General features: G+C 40.2%; 1 protein-coding gene across 1 annotated transcript; it reads left to right on the forward strand.

Moving 5' to 3' along the window:
- Nucleotides 1-1,439: 1,439 nt before the first annotated feature.
- On the forward strand, nucleotides 1,440-6,984 carry LOC145487812 (uncharacterized). The gene is made up of 3 exons (XM_081466614.1): nucleotides 1,440-1,642; nucleotides 2,440-2,580; nucleotides 3,185-6,984. The coding sequence occupies exons 1-3, from the start codon at nucleotides 1,588-1,590 to the stop codon at nucleotides 3,523-3,525; spliced, it is 537 nt and encodes a 178-aa protein (XP_081322740.1). The 5' UTR covers nucleotides 1,440-1,587; the 3' UTR covers nucleotides 3,526-6,984.
- Nucleotides 6,985-20,601: the final 13,617 nt, after the last annotated feature.

The raw sequence follows: 20,601 nt of genomic DNA on the forward strand, positions 1-20,601 counted from the left end.
GGGTAAATGTATCAGTCGCCATCTTGCTTGTTCATTAAATTGACAGGTGGGATGTTTGAATGGATAAAAATATCTGGTAAATTGCATAGGATTTTGAATAAATTACACTTAAAAGAGTTCTCAGTTGCGTAGACGTTTATATATATAGCGCTTTCTCTGTCTGAGGGCGCGTGGTTTCGTGTGCGAACAAGGAGACTTCTGTTCTTTTTCCTAACATAACAAGGACTGCAACAAGGGCAACTGAATTGAAACACAACATTAGATCTGTTTAATAGTGGTGTTTTGTCTTTGTGTTACTTTGGTGAAGAAACATACTTGTGTTATTTTGTCCTTCTGTCTATATCAGGGTCGGCTAAACACCTACGATGTTAATATTGTCGATGTTTTTGTCTTTCATCTGTTTATTACGTGTACATACCCCGCCTTAACCCGAAAGGGGTTAAACACATCTAACAACAAGATAGTGTTTACAATAAATAAACAATATATCAAAGAGCTCATTAATTTGACCCTAATGCCATTTTCTTCTTTCTCATCTTCTCCTTCTCCTTCTTCTCATATCCACGGACTCTTTCCTCATTTACTTTCCCGCAGATTTGACGAGTTAGTTGTTTTCATTTTCTATAAATATTGATTGTTTATCTGCTTATTATTGCTATTTTTACCTCTGGTATTTAACAGCCAAGCTCTTTGTATGCAGCTTGAGTCTGAAAATGATATAGGATAATACCAAAATACAACCGTGACAACTGATATTTCCTTGTATTTTGTCGTGTATTAATATATATAATCGAAACAATACAATTACTCGAATTGACCTTTATCCAATATACACGATGCAAAAATTGGCATCTGGTAAAAATAAAAATAAAAAATCGACAAAACTAGACTGAACTTGCAAAGTAACAAACCTGCATTGTAATTTGAAGAAATAATGTACAAGAAGAGTAAAATACTAAGGTATTATTGAACTGGTGGTCTTATTGGCTTAATTAATCCCAGGTTCTGTTTCTAATCTTTCAAAGAAGACAAGACAAAGTAAGAAAGGACAATACAAGAAAAATTTAAATCCATCTGGGATCTACAGATATAATGAGGAAATACTAAAATTTACACGGCACTTTAAGTATACACTGAAAATAAATTTACCCACAATCTATACTTATCATCGTTATTATTACTCATTCCATGTTGGCGTTGATCGATCAAGAAAGCAACACTTAAGTTTGACGACTTTCTAAGTTTACTCATGTGAGGTCGATAATGGAGAGGCTTTATTTTTTGGGATTGACAAATAAAAGGCCGTCATTATACCAGACCTTATGACGTGGTCAATCCCTGGTCGTCTGTAAAGTGTTTGTACACAGGGTGCCTCGTTTCTATAAAAGAAAAAAAGGCTATAAATATGAAAGGTTTATCTAAGCAATCCTATATAACTTAGAGGCCATAAATAGAAAAGATCTCTCCAAGCAAGCCAATACAACTTAGTGCGCACATAAATAGGCAGCATCCAGTGTGCTCTTTCAGTAGTCTGCACTTCTTTTCATTCAGTTGTTAGACGGCTAGAAACGTAAACACCGTTTCACCATGAGACTGTGGCTTGTCATTGCTGTCGTGTTGCTGATCATTCAGTGTCAAAAAGGTTAGTTGACGGTACTTTTAAATCAATGATAACACACTTGTTCTAGCAAACTCCAATTAGGAATCTACCAGGAAAACTCGATGAAACTGAAGAAAAAAGAACTCTACTCCTCTTATTTGTCCCGTAGCAGTTTCATGCAATTATACTGGATCAAAAACTGACGGAAGGAAATAGAGCGTTTTTCAGTTGAGAATCGTAAAACCAAAAGGAAACCAATTACTTACCAGTTAGACAATCTCAAGCCGTAGTAAAACCAAACCCAAGGAAATTGGACTGATTAATTTCAACCCTCAAATGAAAACCGCTCTGGCTGAAAAGTGACACAAAACCTCAATTTCTTGATGCGAAAGGAAAGTTTCATTACAGGCCGGTACAGAATTGCCTCGCGAATTTCAAAGATTCAGAAAGTTCAGGATTTCTCTTCCGCCAGATCAAGCGATCGTGGCACTGATTTTGTAAATAATAAAATCGGATGGTAAGTTTCTGTTAAATATGGAACAATATGAATCACATTAGAATCCTGTCATTGAAAGCCTTTTTTTTTGCGCGGCCAAAAGTTTTTTTTTCCTTTTCAATTCGGCAGTGTTTATTTACGTTTAGGAAAACAATGTTAACTAAAAGTAAATTCCTGGCTATATATTTCCTGTGCATTAACGCGAAAATTATACTTCTGAAGGAAGCTGCCATTTTGAGATGGGAAAATAAAGTGTAAACTTATCCGGCCCTGCTGAAGTGTTTACAACAAGAGATAATCTCAGCTCTTGACTAGGGCTTTATAATATCGTATTTATTTTTAGTGCTAAGCTGTGGTGGTGGGGGCAGCGGTGGTGGCGGCGACGGCGGCACTGGTGGAGGTGGTGGTGGTGGGGAAGGCGGTGGTGGCGGTGGTGGAGGCGGAGGAGATGGCGGAGCCGGTGGCAGTAGACCTCGTATTGTTGGTAAGTAGTTTCCTTGCCGTTAATTTCTCCGTTTTAAGTGAAGCAACCTGAGAATAGTTTACTAGAGAAGAAACCCGTCCCTTTCTTGCTATAGAACAGTGCAATATAAGAACATAAAAGCCCCCTCACCCTGGTAAGTTATGTCCCTGTATTCTCCATTTTAAATGAAGCAAAATAAGACTTATTCACTAGAGAGGAAACCTAAACCTTTCGTCCAATAAAACAGCACTATGTAATAGCATAAGCCCACCTTGAGAAAAAAAAAACATAGCTTCCAGGAAAATCAACTGCATTCATGAAACTTTTCATATACTGTTGATTGGCGGTAACGATGTTAATATTATATACCTGACTCTCTCATTCTTCTGACTCCATTACTTACCCCATTCAGTACTTCCAAGACAGATTACTTCCTTGCTCTCGTCTTTCTGATAAAAGCGATAAGTATGTTAAAGCTTATTAAAATTGTACATCGTTCAGGTCTTACTTAATTTTATCCAAGAATGGGAAATAAGCTGAGCCTTGTGTTCTTTCAATGTCGTACCAAGGAGATGAACTTAGCCATGGATAAAGGCCTTTTTGATTTATTTTGTTTATTTTTTAGCGCCAACAACCCATGAAGGTGTAATGCCAAAAACCCATGAAGGTGTCATGCCAACAGCCCATAAGGGTGCAATGCCAAAAACCCATGAAAGTGTAATGCCAACAGCCCATGAAGGTGTAATGCCCAAAACCCACGAAGGTGTAATGCCAACAACCCATGAAGGTGTAATGCCAAAAACACATAAAGGTGTAATGCCAAAAATCCAGGAAGGTGTAGTGCCAAAAACCCATGAAGGTGTAATGCCAACCCATGAAATTGTAATGCCAAAAAGGCCTAAGGCTTTAGCGCCATCCATCCCTGAAGAAGCTGACGACGAAGATGACGATGATGATGACAAATAATGACTGATCAAGATTGAAAAATCAGGTCCTTACGTTCAGTTTTGAATAATGATCGTAGTGGTGACTTACAATATAATGTAAAACAGCAAGGCAATAAAAGTTACACGAACATGAACAACTTGATTGTTTTAGCACATGTTTTTGTTTTAAGAGTTAGAGAACGCACGTCTGACCGACTCTTAGATATACAGTTCACTACTGATGAAATAACATCGTCATTCACCGCTGTAGAACAGTTATCCTGTGGTAGTATGGGAGGCTTTCAGAACCCATGCACAAGTTTAGTGTGAGGTAACTGATTGGATTCATAAAGGTCGCAGCTACAACTATACTTCCGATAGTAGAAACGCCTTTTACGATTGCTGGGGCGCTGATATTTAAAAAATTAAGAAAATAAATCAGTTAAAGGGAAACAAGGGTCTAGAAATCTTTTACCTAGAAGAAAAGCCCATGTGTACAGGGGTTTAAAAATAGTTTTCATTTGGTGAAGCTCCGCCTTGAATTGAGAAGCAAGAGCGCTTGGAAATCGTTTAAAATTACGGCTTTCCAACACTACGACTGTCATTTTGGAGATTAGGAATGATATCGTAGCTATGACGCAGAATTAGACAAGGCTTGTTTTTGTGATGAACCTAAATCTGTCCTTTACACGCCAGAATTATGGTTCACTTGCCTCGTTGTTGCAACACTGACAAAAACGCCAAGGGACGGGTCACCTTTCGTAAGTTACCCGAGGATGAAAATCGTAAAAAAAACGGTGGCTTGCTAAGACAAAACGAGTGGGTAAATTTGAAGCCCGGGAACTGTTTTGTCTGTAGCAACCATTTTACCGCCAATGATTACGAGCAACATCTTCAAGTACGTGGATTGTTAATATTATTAGTACTTCGCATTCTCATGATCAATAATGCGCGGTATTCCGCGTTTAAAGTAGATTTTATTGCCGTTATATTGAAAGGATATGCTAAATTAATTCTTGAAAGCAGGTGCCAATTTTCTGTGCTTTGGCGCCAATACAATATCAAAACACTTATATTAGTTCACGAAAATAAGCCTTAGGCCCGTGTTCTATTTTCATTTGTCTTGGGAATAAAAGCTAAATTTAAGGGATTATCCTGGGTCGGTCCAAAACGTGGGCCCCTTAATCCGGACCCCCTTCTGGAACCAAACTGGACCCCTTCTGGACCCCAATCTGGACCCCCTATTTTCTCTTCCAGAAAATACGGGTTCCTGATTTAGATAATTAAACTTAGACAGGAGCCATAATCGGGGACGGAGACCGTAAGTCTTGGGATCCGCGCGCACCTATGATATGGGACAATTTGTCTATTTTTAGAACAAATTTCGCCATCGTGACGTCATATATCCGCGCGGATCCGCGCACATGTCGGGGGCTCTCGCGTGGATGTTGTCACGTTGCCTGATCAAATGGTGAGAGTTGAGAGACCTTGAGAGTGTATCTTGCGTAATTTTTCACAGCGATGGCAGGGAATAAGGCAGGGAAAACGAACCAGGCCGCTTATATGTAGTTTTATGCTCTGAGCTAACGGAAAAGGTGGGTTTTTCAGGGTCGAAAACAAGACTTCAATCTCCCGCTGGGAACGAATAAAAAGATCTGCTCGCGCTAGTTGTAAGCTTACGCGTATGTTTCTGCGTTTGCTCTGAGTTAAGAATATAGCAAGAAAACTCTCTACTCTGGTATCGAGTTAATTTGTGAGTTTCTCAGACAATGGTTAATCATAACCAAAACCTGTTTTCATGGTTTCTTATTGTTTCTGCTTGTTTGGTGAGTTTGCAAAAGTTTTTGAAAGGAAAGTCTGAAGCGTACAATTAGCTCATTTGCATAGTGCAGCTCGTGCACTTTCAAGTCCGAGTCGATGTTTTCAATTGTCAACAAATCTCGACAAAGATTTCTTTCGTTATCTTTTGTGCTAAGATGCTGCAACAAATTTCACGAACGCAAAAAAGGCTACTAACATCATGTGTGTTTCTTCAACATAAACATAGTGAAGTTTTACATTGCGAAAATGAAAATAGACAAGGAGTTTTGATAACTCGATCAACAAAATCGAAATCGTTATTCGAAGTTGATTAAAGAAAGCGTCGTCGTAACTTTGCTGATTATTTCTGCTTTATTCGCATATTTTCAGCCTAGCTTTTAATATGTTCTCAAACATTTATGAATCTCAAACATATTCAAAAACTATAGAGTTATTGTTTGAGTTCGATGTACCCTTTCACACGAAAGTACGGTGGAAGTACAATTTGTCATGTTTACTGACTGTACAAAACACGCATCGGCGGGCGCTCTCATTCATCGACAACAGAGAATTTAGTGAATTTTTACACGAATAAAACTGAGCAGTATCTACGGACGTAAAGTTATTGGGCCTTGATAAAACATCAAGCGTTGCTTTCAATTCACGTGAAACTCAAACTAGCAATTATTTTTTTTTACTTTTCAGTCGCGATAGACTGGCAAATTTCTCGCAAGCGTGTGGCAAGAGGAGTAGGAAACCATGAATTCTTGAAGCTCTGCCATATTTAAATATATCCAGCTAGTTTTTTTGCTGTGTAATGGAAAAGCTGTTAATCTTCAACATATGTGAAATTTAAAGTGGAGTAATGTACTGCTCATGTAAAAGAAGCATCCGTCGGAACACAACTTGGTCAGCGATATATATCTAAGCTTAAAGCGGAACATACCTAAATTCGACACTGTCTTACTTCACTCAAACTGGAGCAGCTTACGACGAAAATACTTAAGCAAAATTCCAACAGACGTAAGCGCGTTGAGTTGTGGGCCAAAAACATGAAAAATTTCGGAAATTTCGGACGCCATTTCCCCCGCGCGACATCCGCAAAAATCCTCGCAGCATGTACGCGCGTGTGCCGCAGGCGATAGCGCAATTTGTTCTAAAAATAGAATTATTGTCCCATATCATGGGGACAACCCCAATACTAGAAATGGCGCGCGCTTACGGTCTCCGTCCCCGATTATGGCTTTTGACTTAGAACATAACACGATGAAATCTCAGATTTAATCAGTGAACAAAATGTGAAGGAATTAATGAATTCATGCAGCGTTGTGCCTAGAATAATAGGGAGTTTACGAAACCGCGACGCCGACGCCGAGGACATATACGACGGCGACGGCGAGGACGACGCCTAGTAAAAAGTGTGTTTCTATTTTACTTTGGAATTTCTCATTTATTTAGATCTATTCAGTGTGTTTGTCGGTATTAAAACTTGCCCCTGCCGAATATGCTACAGATACGTTCAGTTCCAAATAGAAATACGAAAAATTAGCCGTCGTGGTTCACGTTCTCCAGACAACGCAGAATTTGGTTTTTTCACGTTTATGTTTTGCAGAGGACGGCAAAGAAATGTACCAAGAATTATAATGCACGTGCACAGCCATTGTTCTCCTCATTAAACCTTTTGTTTGGTGACGTTCTCGTCCCCGTTGCCGTCGTGTTTTGCGTAAGGTCCCTAATAGGGAGTTTACGAAACCGCGACGCTGACGCCGAGGACAACGTCGATTAAAAAATGAATTTATACTTTACCTACGAATCTCGCGATACTCTTAAGTCATTTACTTTGTTTATCACTGTCAAAACTATCGCAGAACTAAATCCGGAACACAGCGATAAATTTGAAACAGAAATTTAAAAAATTAGCCCTCGTAGTTCACGTTCTTCGAGACAACGCAAAATTTGGTCATTTCACGTTGTTGTTTTGCTGAGGACGGCAAAGAAATGTACCAAGAATTATACCGCACGTGCACAGCCATTGTACTGCCCATTAATTCTTTTGTTCAGTGACGTTCCCGTTGCCGTTGCCGTCGTGGTTTCGTAAACTCCCTAATATAATGGCTGCGGCCGTACTATGAGATTGAACCGGATTATTTCAAATTAATCAATTGCGATTGACCGGGTTACCAAAAAATCGAGTTTGGTTAATTTTAAACTACCTTTTTGCGTGGTCTAACCCAGGTTAGTGGTCTCTTATCAGTGCCGTTCATTGGCTTTTTCGTGAAATGTGTCAGTTACCACGGTCTGTATGTGAGATGTTGTTCACTGTGGCACAAACAAGTGCATAATTTCCTACTGAACATGGCGCGAGGTAACAACAGTTCGAAACCGTTGTATTACTAGAGCGGATGTCAAGTTTTTTCCTAATATGTGTCGGATATATCATATCAGTCAAGGTTTCAAGGAACCTTCACGCCTGAACCATGGCCTGAACAGGAAGCGCCCATTCACCTTATATAGCTTAGAAGGAGAAATTTTAATCGAACTCCGCAAAGAACACATGAGTACGTCAAAGGGAAGGGCAGTTCGTTAAAATGGCAAGAAATGCAGATGAATGAATGAATTCGTGAACAATGTTAATTGAAGTGCATTTTCAAAACGTAACAGCTGTGGACTATGGACAGTTCCTAGATGCCATAATCCACGCTTCTCTATTGATAAAGTTGCTCGGAAGCGAGTGTTTCTTTTTGTCATAAATAAAAGAATGCGCAAAGTTCTTAGTCAAAGGACTCGATGTTCATCAGGAGGCTATCTCTATAAAGGCCCGTGTATAAAAGTCATGCATGGTAGGATTCCTGGTGATTTCCTAAAACCATCGCTGATTTTTCGTATAGAGTCAAATTCGAGGACGATTCATTCGACGGCGATGGAAAACACTGACGTCTACACAAAATCAACATCGTGTTTGAAAGAACTGCCTTGGAGATTCGTGAATAGTACGCATGAGAAGGAAGACAGACAGCCTTAGCCGTAAATGTAATTAAAGAAGCTGAAGAACACGAAAACAAAGAAAAAGAATCAAGAAAATAAAAGACCGTAGTTCTCAAAGTCTGTCATTTTGTTGGTTTATCCATGTCATGACGTCAATAATTGAGTTCACTTACTCCATAACCCATTTCAAAGCAGCCGCTCATAAAATATAACCCGGTTGTTTCGTCATAACCAACCTTTAATCGAGTTAAGTGTTTCGGGAATTTTAACCAGGTTTATAAAAAATAAACCCAGTTAACTGCGGCCGTAACCATAATATCATTCTAGACACAACTCTGCGTGAATTCATTATTTTTTCACTTATTGCTCACTGATTAAATAGACTTCATCGTGTTACGCTCTTATCTTATTTATTTAAATCAGGAGCCTGTATTTTCTGGAAGAAAAACCTAGGAGGTCCAGATGGGGGTCCAGGAGGGTGTCCACATGGGGTCCAGATGGGTTCCAAAAGGGGGTTCAGTAGGTGATCCAGATTGAGGGATCCATATTTTGTACCGACCCTTCATTGAGCGAGGTTTTTGACTTGAGAACATAAAACTCAAACGAGATTATTTGTGAGCTTTATGGAACTGCCAGCAGTTCGGAATAAAGGTTTTGACTTCACCTCCTCAGTTAAAACCGTAATTTGTTAGTTGTTTTAACTTAAGCGGAATATACATCCTTGAGATTTTACACGTTTCGGAACTGGAAATAAAATAATTATACAATTGTGTGGAACCCACATTATTTACCTGTTTCTCCTCAGGTTACGCTGCAAAAATCTTGTTGTACCTAGGATTAGACATCTTAATTAAAAGTTCTAGATGTTTTACACGGGTGTGGACAAAACGTGGGGTAGGCCATGGCCTAAGCCATGGTGTGGGCCATGGCATACCCTGTGGTCTACACTATGGCCTACCGGTGGTCAGATTTTTACAAACATTAACAAAACATCAGTAAGAGTCGAACGAGTTAGCTGGCATAAAATTATATCCCTCTCATAGGGGTATACTAAAAAGTCACTAACATGATTCTCAACATCAGAGGGAACGAAAAAATGCAAACCTTACAGCGCGCAGCCTTGAAACATGTTATTTCTCGCTGTCTTAGACATCTAGCTTCCCCAGCCAAGCAATCAACCATAACGGCAGGTTAGGAGGGAGGGGAAGGGCCCGGGTGGGACTCTCATATAAAAAAGACGTGGGTGCTGGTCGGAAATTTTAGAAAGAACCCCTGAGAGGTACCAAAACTGCGTTTTTAACCCCTAAAAAGTATGGCAAACCCCTGTCATTTATATATGGGATTCCCCCCTCCCTGGGAAAGGGCTGATACTACGTGGTCGCTGAGAATATCCAAAGTGGCTGCTCCACGATCCATACCGGTTGCCAGTTTGTAACATATTTTGGAGTGCTAGTGTAAACATCTAATGAACGGCATTAGTGACTGTTAGTGCTGGTGTTAGTGACTTTTCGTATACCCCTATTAGAGGGATACAAGAAACCTCGAGGGATATAATTTTATGCCACCTTACTCATTCGACTCTTACTGATGTTTCGTTCATGTTTTTAAAAATCTGACCACCGGTAGACCATAGGGTAGGCCGCAGGGTAGGCCATGGCCTACACCATGGCCTAGGTCATGGCCTATCCCACGTTTTGTCCACACCCGTCTTACACTTGATCCAAGCATTATTTACTTTAAATGTATTTGAACCGGTTGTCTGATCTCGCCTCAAACCTGCAGGGTAGTGCATTTCTCAACTTTCAACATCACCCTTCCGTAAGAGATCTGCTTCCATTTGGTAAGTACTGGATTACTGATCATACTGTTATTTCGAAAATCAATTCTGGCGTTTTCACTTTGCATGGTAAAATGCTTTTGAAATCATGAACTTTTCCAATCATCCGCGATTTCTTCGTGTCAGAGATAATTGGTCAACGAATTCTTTATGGCAGCACTTCTTATTCGCTATGTTATAAGTTCATTGTATAGTGTTAAAGACATATGTCACTACAATACAGAATGTTACAATGCAAGCTTTTCAGTGCTACCTAAATGAATGGGGTTTTGTTTTGAACCAGTTGCGTGGCCTCAGTTTGAAAGTACACTATGGCCTCCTCGGTTCATTTTGTTTGGATTGACATTCGAAACCACTTGCGTTCGAGGTTCCTTTACGTGCGAGCGTTCCTTAGCCTGAAGGTTGTACTTTTTATACTTGGACACCAAAATGCTTTACCTTGTACATTATTTGTGGAAAGTTCACATCATTTCCAAGCATTCGTATTGCTCAAAAAAGTGGGCTGGTGCCAAAAAACTTAAGCTAGATTGTGTTATATCCCGTGCGACTTACACGAAGTCGTGGTTAGATGATATATATTTAGTGTGACTCACATGAAGTGTGATAATAAAAACCATGTGCTTTTGGAGTGTTACATTGGCGACGAGGAGAAAAACAAGAGAGAATTATGACGGAACAAACAGCAGCAACAAGTGGAGCAGCACAAGCGATTCAAGTCGTCACAGAGACTAGAAACCTTCGAACACAGCCATTTATCATCCCCGACGAAGCGAACAGCGTCGGCAGCATGGGAAGAATGGCTGGAGGGAATTGAGCGAGAATTCCGATACTTCAGAATTACGAGGGCCGTCGATAAGAAGGATGCTATAATAATTTACGGCGGGAAAGAGATAGCTCGATTAGAAAAGAGCCTACCGGATCCTGAGGTGGAAGATGTGTACCTGAAGTTGCGTACTAAGCTGAATGATCACTTCACTCCAAAGAAGAATAAGCATCGTGCGAGGTATTTATTTTTGAAAATGAGGCCACACATGGGTGAAACCACAAGTGCATACGCGGCAAGGCTGCGAGAGAAAGCGAAGGAATGTGAGTTTGGAGCTACATTCGACGAGAGAATTTTGGAGCACATAATTCAAACCATTGATAACAAGAAGATGATTGAGAAAGCCATTAGCAAGACGTGGGATCTAACACGATTTCTGACCGAAGCAAGCCAGACGGAGGATATTGCGAGGCAAATGAAAGATATGGGAAGTGAGAATGTTTCCCGTGAGAATGTTTCTCGTGTGCATTCCGATTTGCAATACCCCAAACAACAAAGCAATGGATCCAACGAAACACAGCGGCCTGGGAAAAAGCACAAATGTCAATATTGTGGATTGTTTGGAGTCCATGAGAAAGGGAAAGATTGCCCTGCGTATGGTAAGAAATGCCATAAATGCCACAAATTGAACCATTTCTCCTCTGTATGCAAATCTGAGATTACTCGTAGCCACAAGTTCAGAAGACAGAAGCAAAGTAAAAGGAAAAGCAGTGGGAGAATTAAGAAGACAACTGAAGATGCAGAATCCACGAGCTCAGATGATGATTTTTTCGGCCTGGCAGTGCAACACTTAAAGCAGGCCAAGAAGATAAGAGTGATTGGCAAAAATGGTGATGATTATCGAACTGTTATGGTGAGATTAAATGACGTGGATGTCTTGATGGAAGCTGACAGTGGGGCGGATGTTAATATTATGGACGAACACCAGTTTAAGGCATTCAGCCACAGAACACATGACAAGCCAATCCTTGCAAACAGTAATGTCAAGTTGCGTACTCTCCAGCACAAACTCGAGGTCAAAGGAGAATTTCAAACCGTGATTCGTAATGAGACGTGTGGGAAACCGACCAAATTTGTTGTAGTGTCAGGAAGGATCCAATCACCTCCACTGATTAGCAAGGAAACACTAATAACATTAGGAATGTTGAAGATTCAACCAGATGGCAGCTTCGCTGAGCCCAATGATCTGGCCATATCTGTGGAGAGACATAATGCTAACACTGTTAAACAGGCAGAAGGTGAACAGGATACGAAAGATTTCATCACCAAGTATAGCCACTTATTTCAAGGTATTGGCAAGATAGAGGACAAGAAGAATGGTGGCGAGATCCTAAGCCGATTCCATATGAAACCCGGAGCAGTGCCGGTAGCACAGAAACCTAGGCAGGTACCATACTATCTTCAAGAGCCGCTGAAAAAGTGGTTGGACTTAGGCATTCAAGAAGATATCTTCGAGAAAGTACCTGACGATGAACCAGTTACCTGGTGCTCCCCTTTGGTGGTGCAACCAAAACCGAGGTTTGCAGGTTTGCGATTGGACCAGCTGGAGCCACACATGATCAGAGCGAGTGTTGACTTACGAGTTCCGAACCAGTACATGGAAAGGAGCCGGATCTCACAAGCACCAATAGTGGAAGATTTCATTCACAAGTTCCATGATTGCACTATCTGGACAAAAGTGGATCTCCGACAGGGGTACCACCAGCTAGTACTACACCCAGAATCGAGATCAGTCGCTACCTTCAGCACCCCCTGGGGTAATTTTAGACCTAAAAGGCTTGTATTTGGTGCAAAGGCATCACAAGATCTATTTGATGAGGCAATGTACAGAATTTTTGGCGACATTCCCCAATGTCTTAACCAGAGGGATGACATCTTGATTGGAGCGAGCAATTGGAAGGAACACAATGAAACACTGGAGTCAGTATTTCAGAAAGCTGAAGATTATGGAATCACCTTCAACGAGCCTAAGTGTGAATTTGGCCAGAAACAAATCACCTTCTATGGTTACCAATTTGGCCAGGGTGATTTAAGACCTACACCGGAGAAGGTACGGGCCATCCGTGAGTGCGAACCCCCTCAATCGAAGGCAGAGGTAAGAAGTTTCCTTGGTATGACTGGTTATCTATCCAGATTTATACCTCGGTATGCTTCGCTCACGAAACCACTGAGAGAGCTTACTCACAAGGAGGCTAAGTTTCACTGGGGAAGAGAGGAAGATGATGCATTTGAAGAATTGAAAGCCAACATCTCCAGCAAGGATACAATGGCATTCTTCAACCCCAAGCTACCAATCATGGTGAGAGTCGAAGCTAGTTACAATGAAGGTTTATCAGCTGGCCATTTTCAGCAATCTGCCAGGGGCTGGCAACCAGTGCATTTCATAAGTCGTACTCTGACTGATGTGGAAAAGAGGTATAGCCAGACAGAGAAGGATGCTTTATGTGTTAAATGGGCCAAGGATCGATTTTCTATCTACCTTCTTGGTGCACCCAGGTTTACGATTATTACTGCACACAAACCACTCCTGCCATTGTTTAATAAGCCAACGGCGAAGCTTCCCCCCCGAATCGAGAAATGGGTGATGGACATGCAGGATGTGGACTTTGAAATGAAATACGAGCCTGGTAAAGATGAGGCTGACCCTCTAGATTTCTTGTCAAGGCACCCATTACCAGTTGTTGGAAACAATGACACTGAGAAGATTTTGAAGGCAAGCATTGAAACGGAGCATGCAGTGGTGCTAGACAGAGTTAGAGAAGAAACACATTGTGATAGAGCTTTGCAAAAACTGAGCCAAACTATCAGGAAAGGTAATTGGGAGACCAGCAAGAAGGATGCTGACCTGGCACCATTCTACCCGATTAAGGACGAAATTTACGAAGCACAAGGTCTGATATTCAGAATGGAAAGAATTGCTTTACCAATGGTGTTACAGCAGAAAGTCATCAGATCAGCCCACAAGTTGGGACATCTGGGAACCACCAAGACGAAACAAATGCTTAGGGCTAAGTATTGGTTCCCCGGCATGAATGCGATGATTGACCAAATGATAGGTCATTGTTTTGACTGTCAAGTTACTACCAAAGATCGCAGACAAGAACCTATCAAACCATCGGTGATCCCGAAGGAACCTTGGGAAGAGATTTCAATCGATTTCGGAGGACCTTACCCAGACGGTCATTACGACTTGGTAGCAATTGATCAAAGAACCCGATACCCGGAAGTAGAGGTGGTGTCCTCAACAGCAGTGAAGCCGACTAAAGAGAAGTTGAAGAAAATGTTTGCTCATCACGGTGTACCCAAACGAGTGCAGTCTGGCAATGGTCCGCCTTTTAATTCGAAAGAGTTTGCAACCTTTGCAAAAGAAGAGGGTTTTGATCATCATCATGTGACACCAGAACACCCCCGAGCCAACGGCCAGGTGGAACGGTTTATGCAAGTGTTAAACAAGACGGAACAAATCGCCCATCTCCAGGGAAAAACTGAACTTGACAGGAATATGGCTGTCTGTGATATGTTGATGGCATATAGGGACACACCTCACCCTGCCACTGGGGTTACTCCATACCAAGCTATGTCGAATAGGCCTATTAGGACCAAACTTGATCACACAGTACCAAGAGAAAGAAGTGAGCAGGATGAGCTGATCGATGAGAAAGACCGAGTATATAAAGAGAAGATGAGACGCGATGGCGTGAATATCAAAGAACACAACTTCTGTGTGGGAGACTATGTCCTACTTAGACAAAAGAAGGTGAATAAATGGTCGACCGCCTATGAGCCTATCTTCTACACAGTTATCAGAATTAGTGGTTCGACGATCATGGCAAGGCGAGTTACAGATGGTCGTGAGATAACCCGAGATTCGAGCCAGTTTAAATTGGCTAATGCTATCATGCATGAGGAAGGTGCCAAAGGAGAAGATAGTGAGGATTGGAGAGAAACACTACTTATGAATTCTGGCAATCCAAGCACAGTCCAGTCCAGCAGTCCAGTCCAAGCCATCTCTGAACAAAGTGATTCTGCTGAAGAGACTGTTGCAAACGGATCATTAGGGCATGCCAACCAACAGTTTGAAGAGCTTCCTACAGTTCAGACAGAAGAAGGTTCTACTTCCAGCTCTCCTACTCCCAGAGTACAGTCATCTAGGCCTAGACGAGAGCGACGTCGACCTGCTTATTTGACTGGTTACGTCACGTGACATGTTTACATTAATTTTGATCGGACACCAGAAGCATTTAGAATATGCAATTGAGTTGAACTGCAGTATTAATTAGATGAACTTTGATATTTTGTTATGAGCATACTAACCTACTAACCCACTAGTTTTAAACATTAATTAGTCTCAAGACTTTGGTTCTGATTGATTCAAAGACTCTGGAACATTGAATTGGATTTTGCCATCCTGTGTTATTATTTTATTGTATGTGGACTGTGTAGACAACTGCAAAAAGGGGGAGATGTTATATCCCGTGCGACTTACACGAAGTCGTGGTTAGATGATATATATTTAGTGTGACTCACACGAAGCGTGATAATAAAAACCATGTGCTTTTGGAGTGTTACAGATTGCTGGGCTGTAGAACGAGCAAAGCTATTGAAATATCCTGTTAGATGGAGTTAGGACATATCCCACTGTAGTAAAAATAAGTTTGTTCTGAATTTCCTTGTATCGGAGTCAGTCATATTATTTTTTTAACGTGGTTTATTTACTGTGGCTTGAGAGTTCCATCTGGTATACTATCCATAACAAAATATACATTCCCTCGATCATAAATTGTCTGCGATCTCTCGCAGTCTTCGTAAACATTTCTTCGGCCACCAAGAAAAGGGCAGGAAAGTTCTGCGCGGGTGCGGACGTCCCGGTGAAGGGGTGTCACTAAGATGTCAGACAAGCGGCCAAAAAGGCAACAAAGGTAGTGTAGGATTTACAAGTATTTTCAATGTAGAATTTTCTGAAATTCAATTTAAAAATACCAACTGATTATCTCGCAACCTTGCAGTGGCAATGCGCTGATTATATAACTCCGGAAAACTCGGACGGGGAGCTTTCAAGCTCAAGGAGTTGTTTCCATCAGAAGAGAGAAAGAGGTAATTGCTTTTTTTCCAAATTCGTTGATGCAATTGTTTAGAGTTTTGAGCTTTCTTCGCTGCAAATATACGTTGCATTTCAGAAGCTCAGAAGAATTACTAAAAGAGAAACAGGAAGAGATAAAACGAAGGCAAGAGTTAGAGGGACGACTGGAGAAGGAGAGAGAAAAAAAAATGCACTTTCAGACCAATAAATTTTCAATAGAGAATTACTATATGATATAACCTCATTATAGTATTTTCTGGTAAACCCCTCGGAGAAAATGGATCCCTCACATTCTGGGGCATTTTTTGACCATATCTTTTCTTTTCTACAATTAAATCAGATTTAGCTCCAAAATATTTCATTTTCTGTAAAAGGAGGTAGTCGTCAAATCTGCAGAATGTCCACTCCAGAAACTTAACAAATCTTGCACGCAGATAACGTGTTTTTTTCCTTATAAACGGATTGTATGGCAGACATCCTGAGGAATCACAAACACAAAGAGAGAACCAACTGAAAGGATGAATGGAGAAAGGGAGAAAGAAGAATATTTGATGAAGAAAAATATAATTTTTTACTGCTTTTGATGCAAGTCTGACTGTCTATCAAAATGGCCATACACCAGTAAAAACCACTGAAATGAATGAGGGGGCTTTGAGCGTCGAAAAGTTCTTGGTTTTGCATCAACTAAGCTACACGATTGGCTTCAAAATCTCTCGCCACTTTTTCATCCAGACAGAGCTTAAACCAAACCCAATCGTGACTCACTCGCAAACATTTTCCCACCGTTCATTTCAGCTACATGTAATTACTGTGAGTTTTTATTGGTTCATTGTAGTTTCTGTGTCCTTTGTGACTGACTAGAGTTTTTAAAATATAACTTTGCCTTTGTTTTTACAACACTACCCAACTGAAAACCACTTTTATCATGATTTTAGGTGACTCAACAGCATCTAGCAATTAGAACTTGATGCATCGGAAAACCCCTCTTTATTACTTGATGCTACAATCATGGCATCAAAAAACTTCCCAATCATTGGTGAACAAGTTGTTATCATTTCTGTGACACAATACGTTACCACAGCAACAGTATGACCTGCTAGAAACACCCTTAATTTCAGCTTTAGGAGCATATAATTTAAAATTAGCACAGTAATTTTTTTTATATATATATTATCAAATTTTAATAAGCATAATGAGACGCAACTTTTGGCAAAGTTTAAAAAATTCTGTACATAGAGTTCAGAGCCACCTTAAATTTTCAAAAATTTAAGGTGGCCCTGGTACCTGTGTAACATGGTTGGCTAATCGCTTGCATTCAGCAAAGCTTTCACGTGCTCTTCAACAAGAAACAATATAGTCGCCTGTGCATGTCCTGATCTCAAAGCTCTTGCGCGCTATCTGGCTATTTCAGACCAAAATGTACGATTTTCACACTTTTCTGTCAAAATTTGTCGGTAATTATTACAGGTTATTCTTTCCATATTGCGTGTTTGAGCATTATGGTAATAATATTTTGAAACAGCAAAATCTATACACCCGATTTCAGCCTAAAATAACTAAAAAGCCATCACATAGGGGGCTTAAGAAAACCACGACGGCAACGGCAACGTCCCTAAACAAAAGGTTTAATGAGAACAATGGCTGTGCATTTGTGCTATAATTCTTGGTACATTTCCGGCTTTGCCGTCCTCTGCAAAACAACAACGTGAAATGACCAAATTCTGCGTTGTCTGGAAAACGTGAACCACGACGTAAACCCGAATTACAGCGGTACCGCACATTCTAGTGGCGATGGGCTATCCAGGGTCAAGTTAAAAACGTAAATAAAAGCCCCAGTTTTAATCAGAAATATTGCAATATTTTTCAAATCCCTCTTCTGATCAAGTGCACTATTTATTTATTTTTTTTTTCAGACAATTTTTTTAAGAATGATGAAACTGTTTCGAAAGCTGTTTTAGGTTAATTTAGATTAAAGATGTCGATAAGGGGGCAGTGAGTTCGTTCGGGGAATTTTCTAGCAAGACAAAAGCAGTTTAAACTACATAGTGGATAAAAACTACATGTACGTGAATGGATCAGGCTGTCATGTCAGACTATTTAGATATCATAACGCGTTCTCTTCCTTCTATGCAATAAATCCGAACACTGGCCTTAAAATGCTTTTGAACATGGATACCAAAAGTGTCTCTATCGAGATACTAAGAGCTGTAATGTAATTTCTCAAAATCATAAATAATCTATCAAGTTTTAAGAAAGGAAATCATGAACGTGATGGTGTTTGGATATCTCATTTAATTAGTATAAATTTTACGATTTTTTTTATCTCCATTTCTTTCTCAGTGTTAGTTTCGATTGAGAAGATATTTCAAACACTCAAGACCGTGTTTGACCTATAAGGTCATCCAAAAATACTCCGCAGGGCGTTCATTTTCAACTCTCTTTTCGGTGTTTGGAAACTCGGTTAAACATGGTCTTTCGTGTTTTATATATTACACAGCACATGGAGGTGATATGATAGTTTTGAGTTTGAGTGAATTAATACTCTACAAAACAACAGAAAAGAGAGAAACACATTTGAACGAGAAAAATTGTACTTCCTATTCTGCATAACTGTTTATCAGGCCGAAATTTCATATAACAATACCGTAAGGCAATATCAGCATTTTGGAAATTAACAACTGAACTAAACTGGCCAGGGCCTGTAAAACGACAACTGGACTATGCAGTTAGTGAGCAAAGTGAAGACTATCGAGAATTGCAAGCGAAGGGCTTTTGTTTGCAGTTTAGTTGTACTCGCGAAGAATATTTCTCGGCGATTACTCTTAGATGGCTCTGGATACTTTGAATTGCTCTTTATATTTGGACTAAAAGATCTTTATGTTTTCCCCTCTGGGCTTCTGGTATTACCATATCAACTGAGTGCTGTATTAACTGAGCTCGTTTACTGGCCAATAATAATTTAACTCTCACACAAATGTTTGGAGTTAAATGGCTGAGGGAAAGCCCAAAGCCGGATTTATTAAAATAATCAATTTGTAATTCATACAAAAATTTTACAATCTGTTGGAAATATTTTGGCCCAGTAAAGGTGAGGGCAACCAAAACGCCAAGAGCATTATAATGAAAATTATGATGCTGCCCCACCCCAGGAAACACAGCACTCACAAAAAGTGGCAAAAATAAAAACATCACAACTGGTCAAATATACTTATTCACTATATAGGAAAATATTGAGACTGCTGCCCTTGCTAATCAGTCCAATATAGTCCTTGAATTACTGGAGATATGGATACTGCTGCCCTTGCTAATCAGTCCCATAAATCCCAAGCAAGCATTATGACAAGAACATAATAAGAAATGGAGTATGACCTTTAAAGAACAGGTTTTAAACGATGAAACTAGTCAAAACTACTGAATCAAAAAGAAGGAAAATATGGAGACTGCTGCCCTTGCTAATCAGTCCCATAAATCCTTAACAAGCATTATTACTGAACACTGCTTATCAATTCGATAGCAACCATTAGAGAATAGGTTTTAAACAACAGGAGATATAGGAACTGCTGCCCTTGCTAATCAGTGCCATAAATCCTGAACAAGCAGTATTAAAGAACATTGCTAATCAATTGGATATAAACCATTAGAGAATAGGTTTTAAACCACACAAGATACAGGAACTGCTGCCCTTGCTAATCAGTCCCGTATATCCAGGAAATTATTACAGAACCATAATTATAAATGACCGAAACAGCTACATGTACTCATACTAATCAGTGTCATATTTCCTGAATAAAAAGACAGTGTAAGCTGCAGGTCTTACAACAAAAGGAACTAGGTTGATACCGAAGGAATGCGAATATATTTATGAAAGGCATTGGACTTCCACCTGCCCAAAACCCGTATCTGGGTATCAGATAAACCCCAGTCCGCAACATAAGAAGCAGCCCCAATCCTAAAACTGTGGCCCTTATAACGTGCCGGGTTGAGCCCACAGAATTTAAGCGCTAAAGACAGTTGGTCGGTAAAGGTGGTACGAGAAACTGGATGACCAAGTGATGTCATGAAAAGGGGGCCGGGTTTATTACCCCGCAGAGCTAAATAATCTAACATCAACTGGACTGGGCAAAAAGTAGGAGCACGAGTGATAACAATAGAAAAAGGGGGTTGGTTGTAATTGTGTTTAAAATCATGAAATGTAAGCTTTAATGAAACTATGAAACTTTAATGAGTCATTTCACCGACTCTCAGAAAGGCATAGAAGGCAATCGAGCACATGGCTTGAAATTGACAAATTTGATACCGGGAACATGAAAATCTAGAAGCAGCTTCAATGATTTTGTGCAAAATTGGAAGAGTAATTGGAAGCCGGCTATCCAGACGGGCGCCCAGTTTACTGTAACCCTTGAGCATTTGCATAATAAAAAATGCTTGAGAAGGGTCTGGAAATCCAGACAGCTTATGGGAATATCCCAATGCAGAAACATAACTTTTAACTGTCGATGGAGCATAATGATTATCAAACAAATAAGCAATAAACAGTGCCAAATTAGGGGGTGAAATAGGAAGTCCCATAGGAACCCCATGAAAAGTTGAA

This window comes from Orbicella franksi, chromosome 1 (genome assembly GCF_964199315.1).
Source record: "Orbicella franksi chromosome 1, jaOrbFran1.1, whole genome shotgun sequence".
NCBI classification, from domain to species: domain Eukaryota; kingdom Metazoa; phylum Cnidaria; class Anthozoa; order Scleractinia; family Merulinidae; genus Orbicella; species Orbicella franksi.